The sequence below is a fragment of the Rhinatrema bivittatum genome, chromosome 6, assembly GCF_901001135.1.
Source record: "Rhinatrema bivittatum chromosome 6, aRhiBiv1.1, whole genome shotgun sequence".
Classification (NCBI taxonomy): Eukaryota; Metazoa; Chordata; class Amphibia; order Gymnophiona; family Rhinatrematidae; genus Rhinatrema; species Rhinatrema bivittatum.
In genome coordinates this window covers 91518351-91534173 of record NC_042620.1, presented here as the reverse complement: position 1 = coordinate 91534173, position 15823 = coordinate 91518351, and the positions used below count along the sequence as shown (strand labels likewise).

The window sequence follows — 15823 nt, the reverse complement described above, 5'->3', positions numbered from 1 at the left end:
GGAGGAGATACATATAAGGAAGTGCAGGGGCACTGCATCTGGGGAGGGGGTGTGAGGGAGAGCCAGAAGGGGGAAGATCTGTGTGAAAGCCAAAGATGGGACTGGGGTTTGGGTGGGACAGAGGTGGTGGTAATGGGCAGGAAGAGGAGGGGAAGGGGAAAAGAAGTGCCAGTGGTGTGATGGAGGTGGAGGAGGGAGGGAGAGTCAGAGCCGGTGATTGGGAAGCGCAAGCATTTAAGAAACAGAAAGGGGGGATATGAGGGGGCTTGTGTGCAAGAGCCAGAAGGGATCATGGGAGGGGGGGGGGGGGGCGGCGTGTATGATAAGAGTGCCAGACAGGATTTGGGGGAGGGGGGAGGAGAGGTTAGAGAGGACGGGATGACTAGGGGTGAAAGTGAATTGAAGAGAGGGTGATGTCAGGAGGGGACATATGAGAGGCAATGAGGAAGGCAGAGTAGGGATGATGGACAGATGGAAGGACCATGAGAGGCGAGTGAAATGTATGATTGACAGGGGGTGTGGCGATGATGGGGAGTGGTGATAGGGGGGTGGGGTGACTGCTGCTGCTGCAGGAGAATGGAATCAGATAGGAGTTTGATGAGTGAAGCAACTTAGTAAAGACGGAAAGTGAGAGGAGCAATGGAGGAGTTGGAGAAGAAAAGTGTTGGGACAGGTGTTACTGGAGGGTGAAAGAAGAACAGAAGAGGAATGACGTAAAATAATGGATGAGAACCAGCAGTGAGAGGAGAGAATGAAGTGAAGGTGATGTAAAGGAGAGATTTAGTGGCAGAGAAGAGAGAAATGAAGGAAAATTAAACATCATGGAAAGACAGATGTCAGGAGAGTTGAAGAAGGGATGAAGACATGAAAGAGGTAAAAGAAGGTGAAATGGAAAGCAGATCCTGGGAAAGGAATCAGAAGACAGATAAGAGGAATTCAGAAAAAGAGACCATGATCAATGCAACCCCCCCCCCCCCCCAAATTAAGAAAAGGTAGGAAAAAAGCATTGTTTTCAGTTTAGTGATTTTAACTTGGTGATCCAGTAGCTGTATGGATGCTGGCGTAAGCTGAATTTTTTCCATACTCTGATGGCTTTTATTGGATCAATGTAAGTATTATTCAAAAATGTAATATATATGAGCTATCAAGACCACATAGGTCCCCATCTTCAAAGGTGAATAATGTCTCTGACGTGACATAAGAAGCAGAGACCTCTATAGTTTAAAAAGTTCATGTACAATCAATCATTCTAAATAATTTGTACACTGATTCGGTAAAAGGTTTCAGATTCTGCCAGGTCTCCCCTGACTGGAATGTAATTTTCAGTGTTATTATATTCAACATACAATTTATTTTTTGTTATATGTAGAGAGGTGGTGGTGAGTTAGATAATTTTGGGAAAAGGAGTACCTCACCAAGTGAAAGAGAGAAGAGCGCCATGAGAAGCAACTGGCATCATATCACTGATTCCGTAAGAATGAACCAGTACAGCGTATCCCCTTGGTTTTTCCTGTGTTTGTTAATGCCCACATCTAAAATTGTCCCCCATAAGGCCAGCAGATTTCAATAACACTAGGGCCCTGTTGTGTATTTACAGGATCATTCTCAGGAGGGTTAACTGTGATTATTGCATTTAATTATCAAATCTTGGGCCAAGACCATTTGGGCCTGTGTTCTGAGTCTTTTATGTACCTAGCAATACCTCTTCTTAGAGTGGGGCAGACTTCACAATACAATGTATCATTTCTTTTCTACTGTATTTTAATTAACACATTTTATTAATTTTGAATCAAATATTCAGAAAAAAGTCACACACTTACAGGTATGTGTTTTTCAATCATGTGAGGACTCAATGTTAAAATATGAAACTGGAAAAAAATTTTGACTTTATGATTTAGACATAAAACAATTTTGCTTTGCTTTAATTTAAGGCTCTCTGTTTAGTAATGCTAGACTTCACATTTTTTAAAGCTTTCTTAAGTTAATGTTGTTATAAAAGAGCAGTATTCCTTAACTAAGATACATATATATATATATATATATATATATATATATAATTGGTTATATATATATATATATATATATATAGATAATTGGTTATATATATATATATATATATATATATATATATATATATATATATTCAAAAGCACTAAGCTGCTGCATTTCTAGTTTGCATAAACTGTAAAGAAATTATGCCTGGTATCCCCACCCCCAAAAGATATCAAATGAAAGCAAAGCAAATAAAAAAAAAAAAAAAAAGCTTAGCAAAGATATTAACCACTGCTTGGTTTTGTTTGCTTCTATTTACGGTTTTTCTTTTACAAGGCCTGCCTGAAAAACTTGTTTTGAAGTCTGCCGAAATAGTTCATTTTTATTTCAGTTCATGTAGTACAAAAGGGACCAGAGCTTCAAACAGTGATGCAGTTTGAAAGATTCAGCAGGCTGATTTTCTGTTTTCTCAAGCAGGCACTAAGCCATTTTTAATCTACAACCAAATAGATTTTTTTTTTGAGTTATTAATTCAAATCTGCTTTAACTGCACAACCTACACCCTTACCTTTTCACGATAATCATCCTGATTAAGTACAAAAGATAACTAAAAAAAAAGGCCTTTCCAAATAAATTGGTCAACTTGGCACAAGGTCTCGCTAAACTGGACCTGGTGATGCTTCAGAAGACTGCAATATTCTAAGCAAAATGAGAACACTTAGAAGCAAGCTAGTTGTCTATTTTATCAGTATGATCCTGACTGTTTGCGTAGGGAAATAAATATCGAGATTTTTATATATAAATATATAATTTTAAGGTTCTTGCAAGTGCTTCAGGATTATACATAAAATGTCTCTTTTAAACTGAAAAGGGCCTCCAATCACTTTCCTAACCCAGTAAAACAGGAATGCTCCTTCTATATGTATTTAGGCCTACTGCATGATTAACTTCTACCCCAAATATATACAAAATTCTCAACAAATATTTACAAAATGTTAAACTAATTTCAATTTAAAAAAAAAAAAATCAAGCCAGTCTCAAATATACTTTAAAGCTTTTCATTAAAGTGTGTATTAAGATGCCTGAGGAATTCTCTTTTAGATGTACTAGGAGGGAAGACTGCTTGACAGAATTCACAGACTCCAGGCTGGTTCTGATCTGGTGCCTGACATGCTTGAGTCGGTAAGTCATCGTCTTGATTGTGATATGGCTTCCACAAAGGCTGCAGTAGATTTAAAAAATAAATAAATAAATAAATAAATAAAGTTTGTCAATCGTATTAAAAACAAAAACAAAAAAACAATGATGATGGCATCTGTCCCTAAGAAAACTTTGTACAACATACATACATGCGCAAACACACACATTAAATATGTGCCTACATGTAAACCGTTGCGACGGTATTGAAACGTTTTTAAATAAAATAAATAAATATTTGCATATACATCTTTCTCATCCTCAGATTATGTATAAATTCAGAAGTAGGAATATACTTAGAGAGCAAAACCACGATAACCCAACATACAGATAGGCAGCTAGCGTACAAGTGAGAAGCAAAAAGATAACAGGTTGATCTTCTAAATGACTAGCAGTGCTGTTAAAGTGAGCAGTTTGTTACCTCATCATTATTATTTACAAAAGGTGTGCATGGGTTATTTATAATACTGTATTTAGGTATTGTTAAAGATGGAATAGTCAATATAAAATTATTTTGGACACAATGCTCCAAATATTTGCACAGTGAAAGCTTCTTAATGTGTAGTTATAATCGAGAGAAAAAATAATTAAATCTATAAACAATGAATGAATGACAAAAAAAAAAAAGATCTCATAGCAACACATCAATTTTTAAATTTAAGTTTGAAAATTGTTTTAATGAACAGCAGAATTCTACATCCAATAATTCGATGTGATCTATTTTCTTTTATTCTGAGATGTGTTGTTTTTTTTTCCAGATTCTCCAGTGATCCTAATCACTTTAACCTAATCTATCAATAAGTACCTGGCCACATGGTATGGCTACATTTGTGATTGGCAGATGTTGCTCTCTCAGACAACCTGTGCACCCTATATCACTACATTAGATCTGAAGAATTTAGGATAAAATATAGTCGAACAATCTGTAGTCACGAAAAATAGCACAACTGATAAAACCTCAACAGGACGCAAGAATGACCATAGCCACCTAGCCAAAAACCACAGAGGCCAAGGCGTGCTCCGTATGCAAATGACCAGACAATTATTAAACCAAAGATTTACTGTTTTTACTTTGGCACTTATCTCACACCTGGTAGTAAAGGGCATACAACACCCAGGGGTGGCACCTGTTTCTCAAAAAAGGACGATATCCTAGACATCACTTTAATTAAAATGCTGAGTGGGTTTGCACTTAAGGTGGAACTGTGCAGGGGTGTCTTTAGAGGAATCCGCTGGGCACCTCCTTAAGAATATCTGAGTGCTTCCTTAAAACTTGGTGCAGTCCCTTAGTGTTAACTGTCTCCAGATTTACAAAACAGAGTGTGGTTCCTGAACCTGAATGCCTGCTAGAGCTCTACTTTCATAACTGGAAGTCTTGTACCAATTTTACACAGCTCTGGACCAGGGAAGGGCTTTAGCAGCTTCCAACCCCATAACCGAGGCAGAAATGCCCACATTTTTCTCTAGGAGAAGGTGGTAGAGACAATAACGCTACTGCCTACTCAGGCATTCTGTACATATTTTAAAGTCATAATCTCTAGTAACCCCCATCCACAGAAAGCTTGTGGGGTAGGGGGGGCTGACGGTTACTTTCCCTCCCCTATCTCAGCAATTCCTCTCAACCTCCTTCCAGCATTACTGGTGGGGAAAAGAATTTTTAAGCCACTTGACTTGTACTGTTAGCCTAGCTGCTGCTACAGCTAATTCTCTGCATTTTACACAGCCCGGCATTCTCCATTCCGCACGTTTGTTTCCTACCTAAACAATAATGTTGACAGGGTCACGAGGCCTTGCGCGGTTTACTATCACAGTTCTTTCTTTCTGGTCAGCAATGCCGTCATATAATTATGCTATATGTTACATGTTACTAACCAGCTATTTTAACTGCAATTGCACCACTTCTTCCTGTTAATAAACATTCTACCTTGATATATGTAGCAAGCAATTGGTGTAAATTGCATTTGAAGCTTGTCTAGACACTGGCACACATTTAAATATCACTACAGAAATGTGCTTGTAATTACTTGGGACTCGTAACCCCACCTTGATAAATAGTGGTTATTAAAATTGCCAGTTTTTAAGTTGTTATCTTATTGTAATTACCACACACAAAAAGAAGCAAAAGAAGCATTTTTCCTAAATATAAAAACTATGCACTTATACAAAAGGGGCATTTATACTTTTAAAATAATTGATCATTTAAAGATTTCAAGTATATCAGATAACTTGCAATAGAACTGCATTCTGTTCCGACTAATGATGTAAGCTGTGAAATGTGACGACAATATAAATGTGCAAAATAAAAATAATGTAATCTTTCAAGAACTTATGCAATCCTTTGAGATAGAGTGTAACCCTGAGACCAGGGAGAGAAGCCATTTTGTTTCTTAGTGAGGTCAATGTCCCCCCTCTGGTATTAATCAACTGAAATAAGTGTCTTTTTTTTTTTTTTTTTTTTAGAATTTGGTTCATGATGCTTCCTTTCAATTGTAGATATGTGGAACAGTAAAAAGGTAAATAAAACATTGTAATTTCAGCGTGCTTATACTGAAGTAAGGCACAATATATACCATCAATTACACCAGGAAAACAAAATGACTGCCGGTTGGCTTGTATATTTAAGTGTTAACATACATTTTTTTTCCATTTTTCAAGATTATTTCCCATTTAATCAAATCATAATTTTAATGTGATTTGCAGTTACATTGCTATTGCTTTCTATGGTGTACATGATTATAGCCTGAGAACAGTAGAACCGATCATGCCCACAACAGCGAGTGTTATGAGACTACTGCCCAGGCTAAAAAGGTAATTATCTCATCATGCCCACTGCCGAAAGCATAATCAGAATTAGAAAAAGAGATTATGAAAAATTAAACACATTAGTTTGAATGCCACCAGTAGAAGCTTTAGCAGGCTTCTATCATCCGTCACTCCACCAGCCATTAATCCTCGCCAAATCTGGTCACTGATTGGTTGGTTCTGTTTCATTTTCTTTACATTGATGATTTTCTATAATGCTTTATAGGTGAACCCAGTAATGTAAAGAGAAATCACATGATTACAATAGCTATGGCTCAAAAAGGACAATTTAAATTTCTGCACAGGAAGATTAAGTGGTTTGGCTCCAGGTCATTCAGTGAATGGTGAACTGAGCTGGAGTCCTCCAGGTCTTCAGCTCTGCACTTTCACTGTATTATATAACCATCCCCCTTTTATGCTTATCTTTATTCAAATTTATATACTGCCACATAAGGTTTATCAAGGACCCCTTTGATATTTTTGGTAGCAAACATTTTCTGTCACAATAAAGTTAATTAAAACAACAACAAAAAATCAGCCATTGACTGATTATGAATAAACATCCAATTTGGCTATGTGAAATGTAATTATTTGGAAATTCTTCCACTTTAACTTGGTAACATTTATTATTACTGGTAAGTGATTTGGGTTATCATAGCCATGAGCACCCACTTAAAAAAAAAAAAATTGATTTATTTGAAAGCATTTTAAACTGCCTTCCTGATCCAGACAACATACAAATAAAATCTCAAAACCAACAGTACAAATAAACAATCGAAATACAAAAAATAAAATAAATTCTCTCTTGCCATGCTGTACATTAGGAATACTACCTCATCATATATCAGACAATGGCGGAAGTAATCTTTGGTCTGGCGGTTAGAGTCAGCCATTGTACTGGGCTGTGGTGCCATAAGCCCTCATTCACAACTACCTGGTAGTTCTGGCCCATCTTTTATTCCCTTTTCACTTATGTTAGCTTATGCACTGCAGTTTTTTCTGGAATATGCAACTGTAGACCCTTGGAGGTGAATTTTCAAAATGTTGCACGTGTATTCCAAATTTTATAAAATTAAAAAACACTCATGTATTTTCATTTTCGCTTGCACACATACATGCGTATAAAAAGGGGCGATCTAGGGGCATCCCTGGGTGGGACCAACATTTTCGTGCGTAAGCTGCTGTTCTAAAAAGGAAACTTATGCACATACATTTGGCAACTTATTTGCATATTTTTACACCTGCTAATTATCTGGTGTAAGTGATATTAAATGTGTTTATTGTGCAGTACTGACTGGATGGGAAGTTTGGATGAACTGGGGAGAGTTCAGGCTGAAGAACCAGGAAAAACCTGGAGAAGGACTGAGTGAACTGGTGGACTAATTGGTAATCTGGTTAACTTAATTTAGGTGTGCATGTTATAAAATTGTCCGACTTTACTTTCATGTATAAAATATACATGTGTATAGTTTTAAAATAGAAGTGCAATCGTTCAATGCATTGTATATATTTGCACGCAAACCTACATATGCATGTATGTTGCAGAGTAGAGATACATGTATTTTATAAAATATGCAAGGGTTATAAAATACTTGTGTAGATCTGCTTGAGGCCATATTCACATATATATGCCGTGACACACGTTTGAAAGTTATTCTCCCAGTCTGGCCAAAAGATTTTATTTATTTAATAGTCTTGTATTCTGCGATTCCAATAACGTCCAATGCGATTACAATATATCTACAGATTTAAAACAATCAAAAGCACAAAACCAAAAAAAACCCAAAACCCATAATAGTGCATTTTACATACCAAAAATAGAATTATATTCCTACTCAGAATATGCCTGCAGAAATAAAAATGCTTTTATCAGTGGAAGGGAGTGGGTAGTGGAGTGCCTCAGGGATCTGTATTGGGACCCTTACTTTTCAATATAATTATAAATGATCTGGAAAGAAATACGACAAGTGAGGTAATCAAATTTGCAGATGATAGAAAATTGTTCAGCGCAGTTAAATCACAAGCAGATTGTGATAAATTGCTGGAAGACCTTGTGAGGCTGGAAGACTGGGCATCCAAATGGCAGATGAAATTTAATGTGGACAAGTGCAAGGTGATGCATATAGGGAAAATAACCCATGCTATTGTTACACAATGTTAGGTTCCATATTAGAGATCTAGGCGTCATAGTGGATAACACATTGAAATCGTCGGTTCAGTGTGCTGCGGCAGTTAAAAAAGCAAACAGAATGTTGGGAATTATTAGAAAGGGAATGGTGAATAAAACGGAAAATGTCATAATACCTCTGTATCGCTCCATGGTGAGACCGCACCTTGAATACTGTGTACAATTCTGGTCGCCGAATCTCAAAAAAGATATAATTGCGATGGAGAAGGTACAGAGAAGGGCGACCAAAATGATAAAGGGAATGGAACAGCTCCCCTATGAGGAAAGACTAAAGAGGTTAGGACTTTTCAGCTTGGAGAAGAGACGGCTGAGGGGGGATATGATAGAGGTGTTTAAAATCATGAGAGGTCTAGAACGGGTAGACGTGAATCGGTTATTTACTCTTTCGGATAATAGAAAGACTAGGGGGCACTCCATGAAGTTAGCATGTGGCACATTTAAAACTAATCGGAGAAAGTTCTTTTTCACTGAATACACAATTAAACTCTGGAATTTGTTGCCAGAAGATGTGGTTAATGCAGTTAGTATAGCTATGTTTAAAAAAGGATTGGATAAGTTCTTGGAGGAGAAGTCCATTACCTGCTATTAATTAAGTTGACTTAGATAATAACCAACGCTATTACTAGCAGTAACATGGAATAGACTTAGTTTTTGGGTACTTGCCAGGTTCTTATGGCCTGGATCGGCCACTGTTGGAAACAGATGAGGAATAGTGATTTTCTGCTTTTCCATTGTTGTACTGTATACAGAATCTGGCTTGTGGTTTTCAGTTCAGTTTTTGACTGCATTTGTGCGTGTGAGGGAGAGAGAGTGAGAGATAGAGGAAGCATTTGTGTGTGTGTATTAGCATGTGAGAGAGACACAGAGGAAGTGTGTGTGTGTGTGAGAGTCATGGAGGAAGCATGAGAGAGGTACAGAGAAAGTGTGTATATGTGTGTGTGCACGTGTCTCTCACACACACACACACACACACACACACATATATATACTCCCCTCTGTTTATCACCAAGCATGTATGTGTATATGAGAGAGAGGGAGCATATTGTGCGTGTATGTGTTATGTTTTTTTGTTAAGCTCTTGAGCGGGACATAATTCTGCTTTCAGTGTTACCTCTTATTTAGTATCGCTAGGATACTAACAGGAGGAATCACAGAAAGAAGGATTTTTTTTTTTCGTCAGTCCTTGAGTGTCGCATGGCTTTAATGACTGCTCCCGGGCAGGCATTACATTTGCAGCGTTAAAATGAGTGCCATGACCGCAGCCGTGTGCATGTTATAAAATCCAGGGTCGGCGCGGGCAAGGGGGTACACCTTGCGCGCGCCGAGCCCTAGGGGAGCCCTGATGGCTTTCCCCGTTCCCTCCGAGGCCGCTCCGAAATCGGAGCGGCCTCGGAGGGAACTTTCCTTTCGCCCTCCCCCACTTTCCCCTCCCTTCCCCTATCTAACCCGGCCCCAGCCCTACCTAAATCCCCCCCTACCTTTATTTAAGTTGCGCCCACCTCTGGGCAGGCGTAGGTTGCGTGTGCCGGCCGAGTGCTGGCGCGCGATCCCCCAGCCTAGCGGGCCTTCAGAGGCCTCTGGCCACGCCCCCACCCCGCCCATTCCCCGCCCCTTTTTTCAAGCCACGGGACATACGCGTGTCCCGGGGCTTGTGCGCGTCGCCGAGCCTATGCAAAATAGGCTTGGTGCGTGCAGGAGCGGTTTAAAAGGGTTACGCGCGTAACCCTTTTAAAATCTGCCCCTATATTGTATCAGCCTGTAAGTGAGGTAATTACAATAAGATTCAAAGATGTTGGGTTTGCAGTACAGCAGTTGTATGAGTGAGAAAGTATTAAGGAGAAGGCCCTCTGTATTATCAAAAAATGTGAATAGCTTTCATACCAACCTAAAAGGTTCTTCCAGTTTTATAAAAACTTAAAAAAACAAACAAACAAACAATTTTTGAAGTCTGAAACCTAGAAAGTATGCATAGCTTGTGGATATATAATTGTATATGAATAATAGTCCATGGATCCCTTCTGAAGTGATACTATATTAAAAACCTTACGGGTGAATTTTGAAATGTTGCGTGGGTAAAAATTAGCACTTGCGCACATAAAATATTACATGTGTGAATGACATGCTATTTTCAAAATTTCGACTTACGGACAAAAATCGGAGTCCATGAGTAACTTTGAGCATGTAAGGGGCGTGCCAGGGCGGGGCCAACATTTACACAAATAAGTTGCTGTTTTAAAACCTGCCAAAATGACGCACTTGTGTATATTTACTTCTGCTGAATATCTGGTGTAAGTGGTTGTAAGCATTGTTAAAGTGAAAAAATGACTGGGTAGAGGGTCTGGATGGAATGGGGGGACTTCAGGCTGAAGAGCCAGGTGGGTCTTCATGAGCTGGTTATTTCATTGCTGCGTACAGGTTATAAAATACCCTGACTTACAGGTGTGAAAGCAGACAATGGGGGGTAAAAGCATCACATTAAGGCGACTAAAATCTACAGCGTGTCCTTTTAAAACTGGAAGTACAAATATGCGGGTATATGATTTGCGCACATTTATGCAGGAACATTTCAACTTATTTGGCTAAATAGCACCTTTCACGCTACTTAAGACAGTGAAATTTGAACTTATTCGGATAAATTGTGGTACCTATCCAGCTATATTTTGATTTACATTAGCAGCGTTAAAATGAGTGCCATGGCCGCAGCTGTGTGCATGTTATAAAATCCAGGGTCGGCGTGGGCAAGGGGGTGCACAATTGTACACCTTGCGCGTGCCGAGCCCTAGGGGAGCCCTGATGGCTTTCCCCGTTCCCTCCGAGGCTGCTCTCGCCCCTACCCCCCGCTACTCCCTGCTCTCGTCTGCTCCCCCTCTTCCCCCCCCCCCCCCCGTGTTCATTGTATTTTCTGCCTGTCTAAGTTTTTTGTAAACCGGCCTGATGTGTTCCACGAAGGTCGGTATATTAAAAGTGTTAAATAAATAAATAAATAAATAATAAATATCCGGCTAAGTAGCAGCAGATCTACATAGCCAGATAAGTCTGAAAAGCACTACTTGTCTAAGTAGCATTTTTTGGATTTATCTGGCAATGTGCTGCTATTTATCTGGGTAAGTCCGAACTTGCATGGCTTGTGGTTTTACATGCGCATTTATAAACGGCGAGTATCCTTTCCAAGCAGGTTACAAAATATTTTAGCAACATTGCACATCCCAATATACATGTGTGTATGTGCACATGGGAGCATGAAAGTTATCCTCTTGGGTTAGGTCTTCCGCTCCCCTTGCCAGCTGGTGGTAGGCCTACTGTTCACGCAGCATTCAAAGACTGAAGGTGGGACTCCCAGGCATTGTGCACAGTGACATCTAATGGTCGGACTTAGGGACCATGACTACAGGATTCCGAAAGGAGCCCTAGTGCATGGCCCCCAGCCAAGGACTGTCACTGCAATGACTGGGATACATTTTTTTTTTTTTTTGGAGAGAGGGAGAGGGAATCCCTGGGTGGTGGTGAATGAAGGCTCATGGTGCCAGATCCCAGTTCCAGTTCCGACTGGGCTGGAAGCCCAAAGGAGCAGACTCAAACTGCCAAAGTAACCCCAAAACAAACAAACAAAAAAAAACCTTATTTAAATGAATGTGCAATCTTGGTATATAGACAATTTATTCATGTGCTTGTAACCCCTATATGTCTGTACATTACAGAAAGATTTTACCCTATACATTTCAAAAGCTGCACAGCACAGGTCAGCTAATGGCAGACTATCTTGCTGGGGTCCAAATTAGTGATTTGTTTATGGCCACTGGAGGACATTTTTTAAATTTCAGCAACAACCCAGCATTCTCACCATTCACCAGTCAAAGACTATATCTGCCTTAAAGTAATTTAATTACTCTTCTGCCCAGAAGGAAATGGCCCCACAATCTAATTTCCTATTTATGTTAATATGAAGCACACAGTTCTCCACGTACAATGTTTACCAAAGTCCTTCCTGAGAAAAATGTGGTTGTCTCTCTTAACCTCAGTTTTGATGGCGGTTAGGACTCAGAGAGATTTCAATGTGCTCCACACAGTCCACTTAAATGAGAAATTTAGCAGTCTAAAAATGCTTATCCAAAGCTCCATTTAATAAAAATGCTGCAGTTACCAAAAAGTCATTGTCACACTCAGTCTTGCAGTCAAGCTAGTGTCAATGTGGAATTATAGAACTGCAAAGAGTAAATGAAAAGCCAAGAATATATCCCCCTTTGTATAGCAGTATTTACCCCATGAAAGCAAAAAACCATGAAGATTAGAAATAATTGGTAAACCCAATGTACCCTGCAATACTTTTAGATCTTTCAGAAGCCGAGAGCTCTGGAGCTTCTGTCTTTCTAGACTTTTCAAAATTCCATTTTGGATCAAGGGTTTAAGCTTGGAATCGATAAAACACAATCGTACAATTTCTTGAAAAACATGCAGCATAAAAACAACTAAACTCTGCACAAGGCAAAAGATGGAAAAATGTATTTTAGTGGCTGCTAAAGTCACTGTCTTTTTGCTTTTATGCCATATCTCGCTCGTGCACACAATGTATAAAAATGGCATATCTTCTGTTAGGCTATTTACATAAAAAAAATAAAAAATAAACAAACTGTGACAATTTTCAAAAACGTGAGCGAACGAATGTCCATGTCCATTTCCATAAGGAAGCCGCCACGACAAAGTGTTCCGGTACCTTTTGCAAACATGTCAATTATCCAACCTTCTCCGCCCTGTGCCTTTTGGCAGTTCAACACCAATTTTAGTGCATTTTTTAAAGCTGTACACTTCCCCCAGCAACCTGTAATCACATACCAGCTGTTTTGCTTGCGTTGGTACAGAAAACAAATGCACAATGCAGGGTGCCATCTATTGAGAAGCGAAAGCACAGACTAGCTAGTAAAAGAACAAGCAGGAGAGATAATGGAGAAAAAGGGATAAAGTAACAAGTCTTAGAATGGATGTGCTTCACAGCTCCACGGGAACCATACTAGTAGTGCATGAAATTGTTTAATTTGTTTCCCTAAATCTCTCGCAACCACAACTGTGAGAATGTGATTCAAAATAAAGTACAATATAAAGGGAAAAAAAACACCCCAGAAAAAAAACAAAGCGGCTGATAAAATCTAGAATTAAAAAAAACAACAACAAACCAACCAAAAAACCACCCCAAGATCTGACGGGCACAAAACCTTCACGTGTTCTTAAATACGGAGGATGGAAAATTAGTCAATACAGCTAAGCTCCAAACCACTCACTCTGCAAGTCTCTTTTAAAAAAGAAACCCTACAAGTCAAATTCAGTTTTCCACAGAAGGCAGACAAATAAATGTGTTCTGGAGCAATCATGCCCAGCAGTATGAGAGCGGCAGCGAATGGTGCACATCCTGTAAGCATTTGTGCTGTCTTAGCCCAAAAATACATTTCAGATGTCTCCTATCAGTCTTTCACCCTTACTAAGAGAAATAATGTACCACGGCTGTATCCATTTCAAAGTCCATATTTGTTTTTTTAAGGAACCGTATTTAGTGAAGCTAACATGAAATGTTACATATTTTAGTCATGTACGGTATGTTTCAAGTCTCTAACATTCTTTCCAGAGGAATCATTTTTAAACAATATCATTTTTTTCTCTTTTTAATAAGAGTTTCCTACTATGTTAGAAACAAAAGGCCCATGGGCTGGAGGGTTTGTGTTATGCCACGAGATCCTTTCTGATCAGGGAACAAAGAAAGCATACACACTGTAAACCAATGTTTCCTCAGCATCCAGAGTCCCGGAAAAGTGTCAGCTAGGTCTTCCTGCTGAACAGCAATACGCTTGCAAAAGAGGGGTTTCTCTATGGGTGCACTACAATAACATTTACAGACAATAATTTCAATACACTAAATCTACTTATAAGTATTTCTTACCTTTCATTACTGTTACCCGGATCATTCAGAGGAGGTTAAAATTCATTTTAGTATCATTCATATTTCTTAAGAATTTGGTTAAAAAGAAAAAAATTACTGAGAAAAAAATACCTTGCACATTAGGGGAAGAGATAGTTTACCCTGGCTGTGACTACTGCTCAAGAAACGCCAATATCTGATGTGCTGTAAATTTCTATACAAAACTACCGTTACATCCACAGCACTTCAATACCACTGACATGGCGGAATTAATCCTGTGCAAATTCATTCACAACATTCAGCTGCAACTTACTAGCTTGTAGAAAAGACTAAGCTTCATGTCATATCTCTTCAGTTTAAACAGAAGATCAAACTCTCCTGGGACTTTGTAAATAGCCATGCATTAAAAAAAAAAACAAAAGGCCAAACTGCTGAGTAGAAACCCGGAGCATACATGCCACACGTGAAAGGTTACTCTACCTGCTGAGGTCCTCTTACAGGTCTCCCTGAGGTTTCTAAAGAAAGATTATTTTCATTTGAGGCACCTGGAATCGGGAGTGCAAGCATACATTTGGTACCGTGGTCTCCAGTTGCCAAGAGAGGATCTTTGTTCTGAGTACTCTGCATTAATGTTTTTATGTGGTTTGAAGGCTTTATTTTGTCAGTGTGTGTCAGGTTTTGAACTACTGCAGTTGTAGAGTTCGGTTCGGGTGATGAGCCTGAGCTAGGTCTTTTGAAGGTGACGAGGTCACCAGCCTTCGTTTCACCTTTCTCTTGAAGCATGTTTTCAATTCCAGCAGGACTGGAAACTGCAGGATTTTCTGGAGCACTCTGCAAAAAAACAGAGTTAGTGTCTGTAGGTGGGAACTTGACACTGAATTTGGAGAGGGATTCAACAGAGCAGTTGTCTTCCTCATCTTGGCCCAGGCCTCTAGGCGTGATCGAAGTAACACACACGTCCTTTTTAACCTGAAGTTTGAACAGCCTCTCTGTTTGCTCATCTTCTTTATCAGTACACTGGATAGGCGTAGAAAATTGTATTGCTGCTGGGAGGAAAAGAGAAAAATAGGACTATAAGATGCAGTAATACAGTAGTTAATGCATGCTTTTACAAACTCTATGATTTTTCTGGAACTATCCGCCTGATGCCCTATTCACTCTTTTCTCCATGCAGCTCTCTGGGCTCTGGGAATACTGACCTGAATCAGAAGACGGTCAGGAGAAATACAACAGAATGGAAATGTGTGTGTAAACACAGGCTACTTACTTGTCCATTCATTTTGTTACATTCATTTAAAGAGAAACATTAACAGAAGTACTTCACTTATGACAGAACCAACATTTTAATATCACATCTTGATAAACTGATTCAAAAAGTGGAAAATGTAAATAGTTTAATACACACAGGGTTGTTTTTTTTTTTTGTTTTGCTTGTTTACACTTTAAAATACTTTTCAACTGAGGATACCCAGTTCAGAGTAGAAGCCAAAGGGAGTGTTACCATTTGTGATTTCCTTTTTTGGGCTGAATCTGTTGAGGTGGGTCTTCTGCGCTCTAGTCAATGTGCATATATGGAGGAATTCATCCTTCACCTCTTGGACAATCTTCTCTAGATCCTCCCTGCACATTCAACATTCCAGTTGAAACATTTTACACAGTTTACCTTTTATTAGTTTTACTGACAATTAAAAAACAAAAGCAGATTTACATTACCTGATTTTCAATATTCATAATTTGCA

General features: G+C 39.0%; 1 protein-coding gene across 4 annotated transcripts in view; it reads right to left on the bottom strand.

Annotated features, from left to right (window-relative positions):
• Positions 1 to 2137: 2137 nt before the first annotated feature.
• TANK (TRAF family member associated NFKB activator) overlaps positions 2138 to 15823 on the bottom strand; it is a 137184-nt gene continuing 123498 nt past the window's right edge. For 2 of the 4 annotated variants that reach the window (XM_029605597.1, XM_029605596.1), the window contains 3 exons: positions 15586 to 15704; positions 14565 to 15130; positions 2139 to 3214 (listed from right to left, as the gene is read on the bottom strand). In XM_029605597.1, coding sequence (XP_029461457.1) covers positions 3041 to 3214; positions 14565 to 15130; positions 15586 to 15704 — 859 coding nt within the window. In that variant the 3' untranslated portion in view covers positions 2139 to 3040. Of the gene's footprint in view, positions 3215 to 14564; positions 15131 to 15585; positions 15705 to 15823 lie in introns of all 4 variants that reach the window. The other 2 variants (XM_029605599.1, XM_029605598.1) reach the window with 2 other exon arrangements.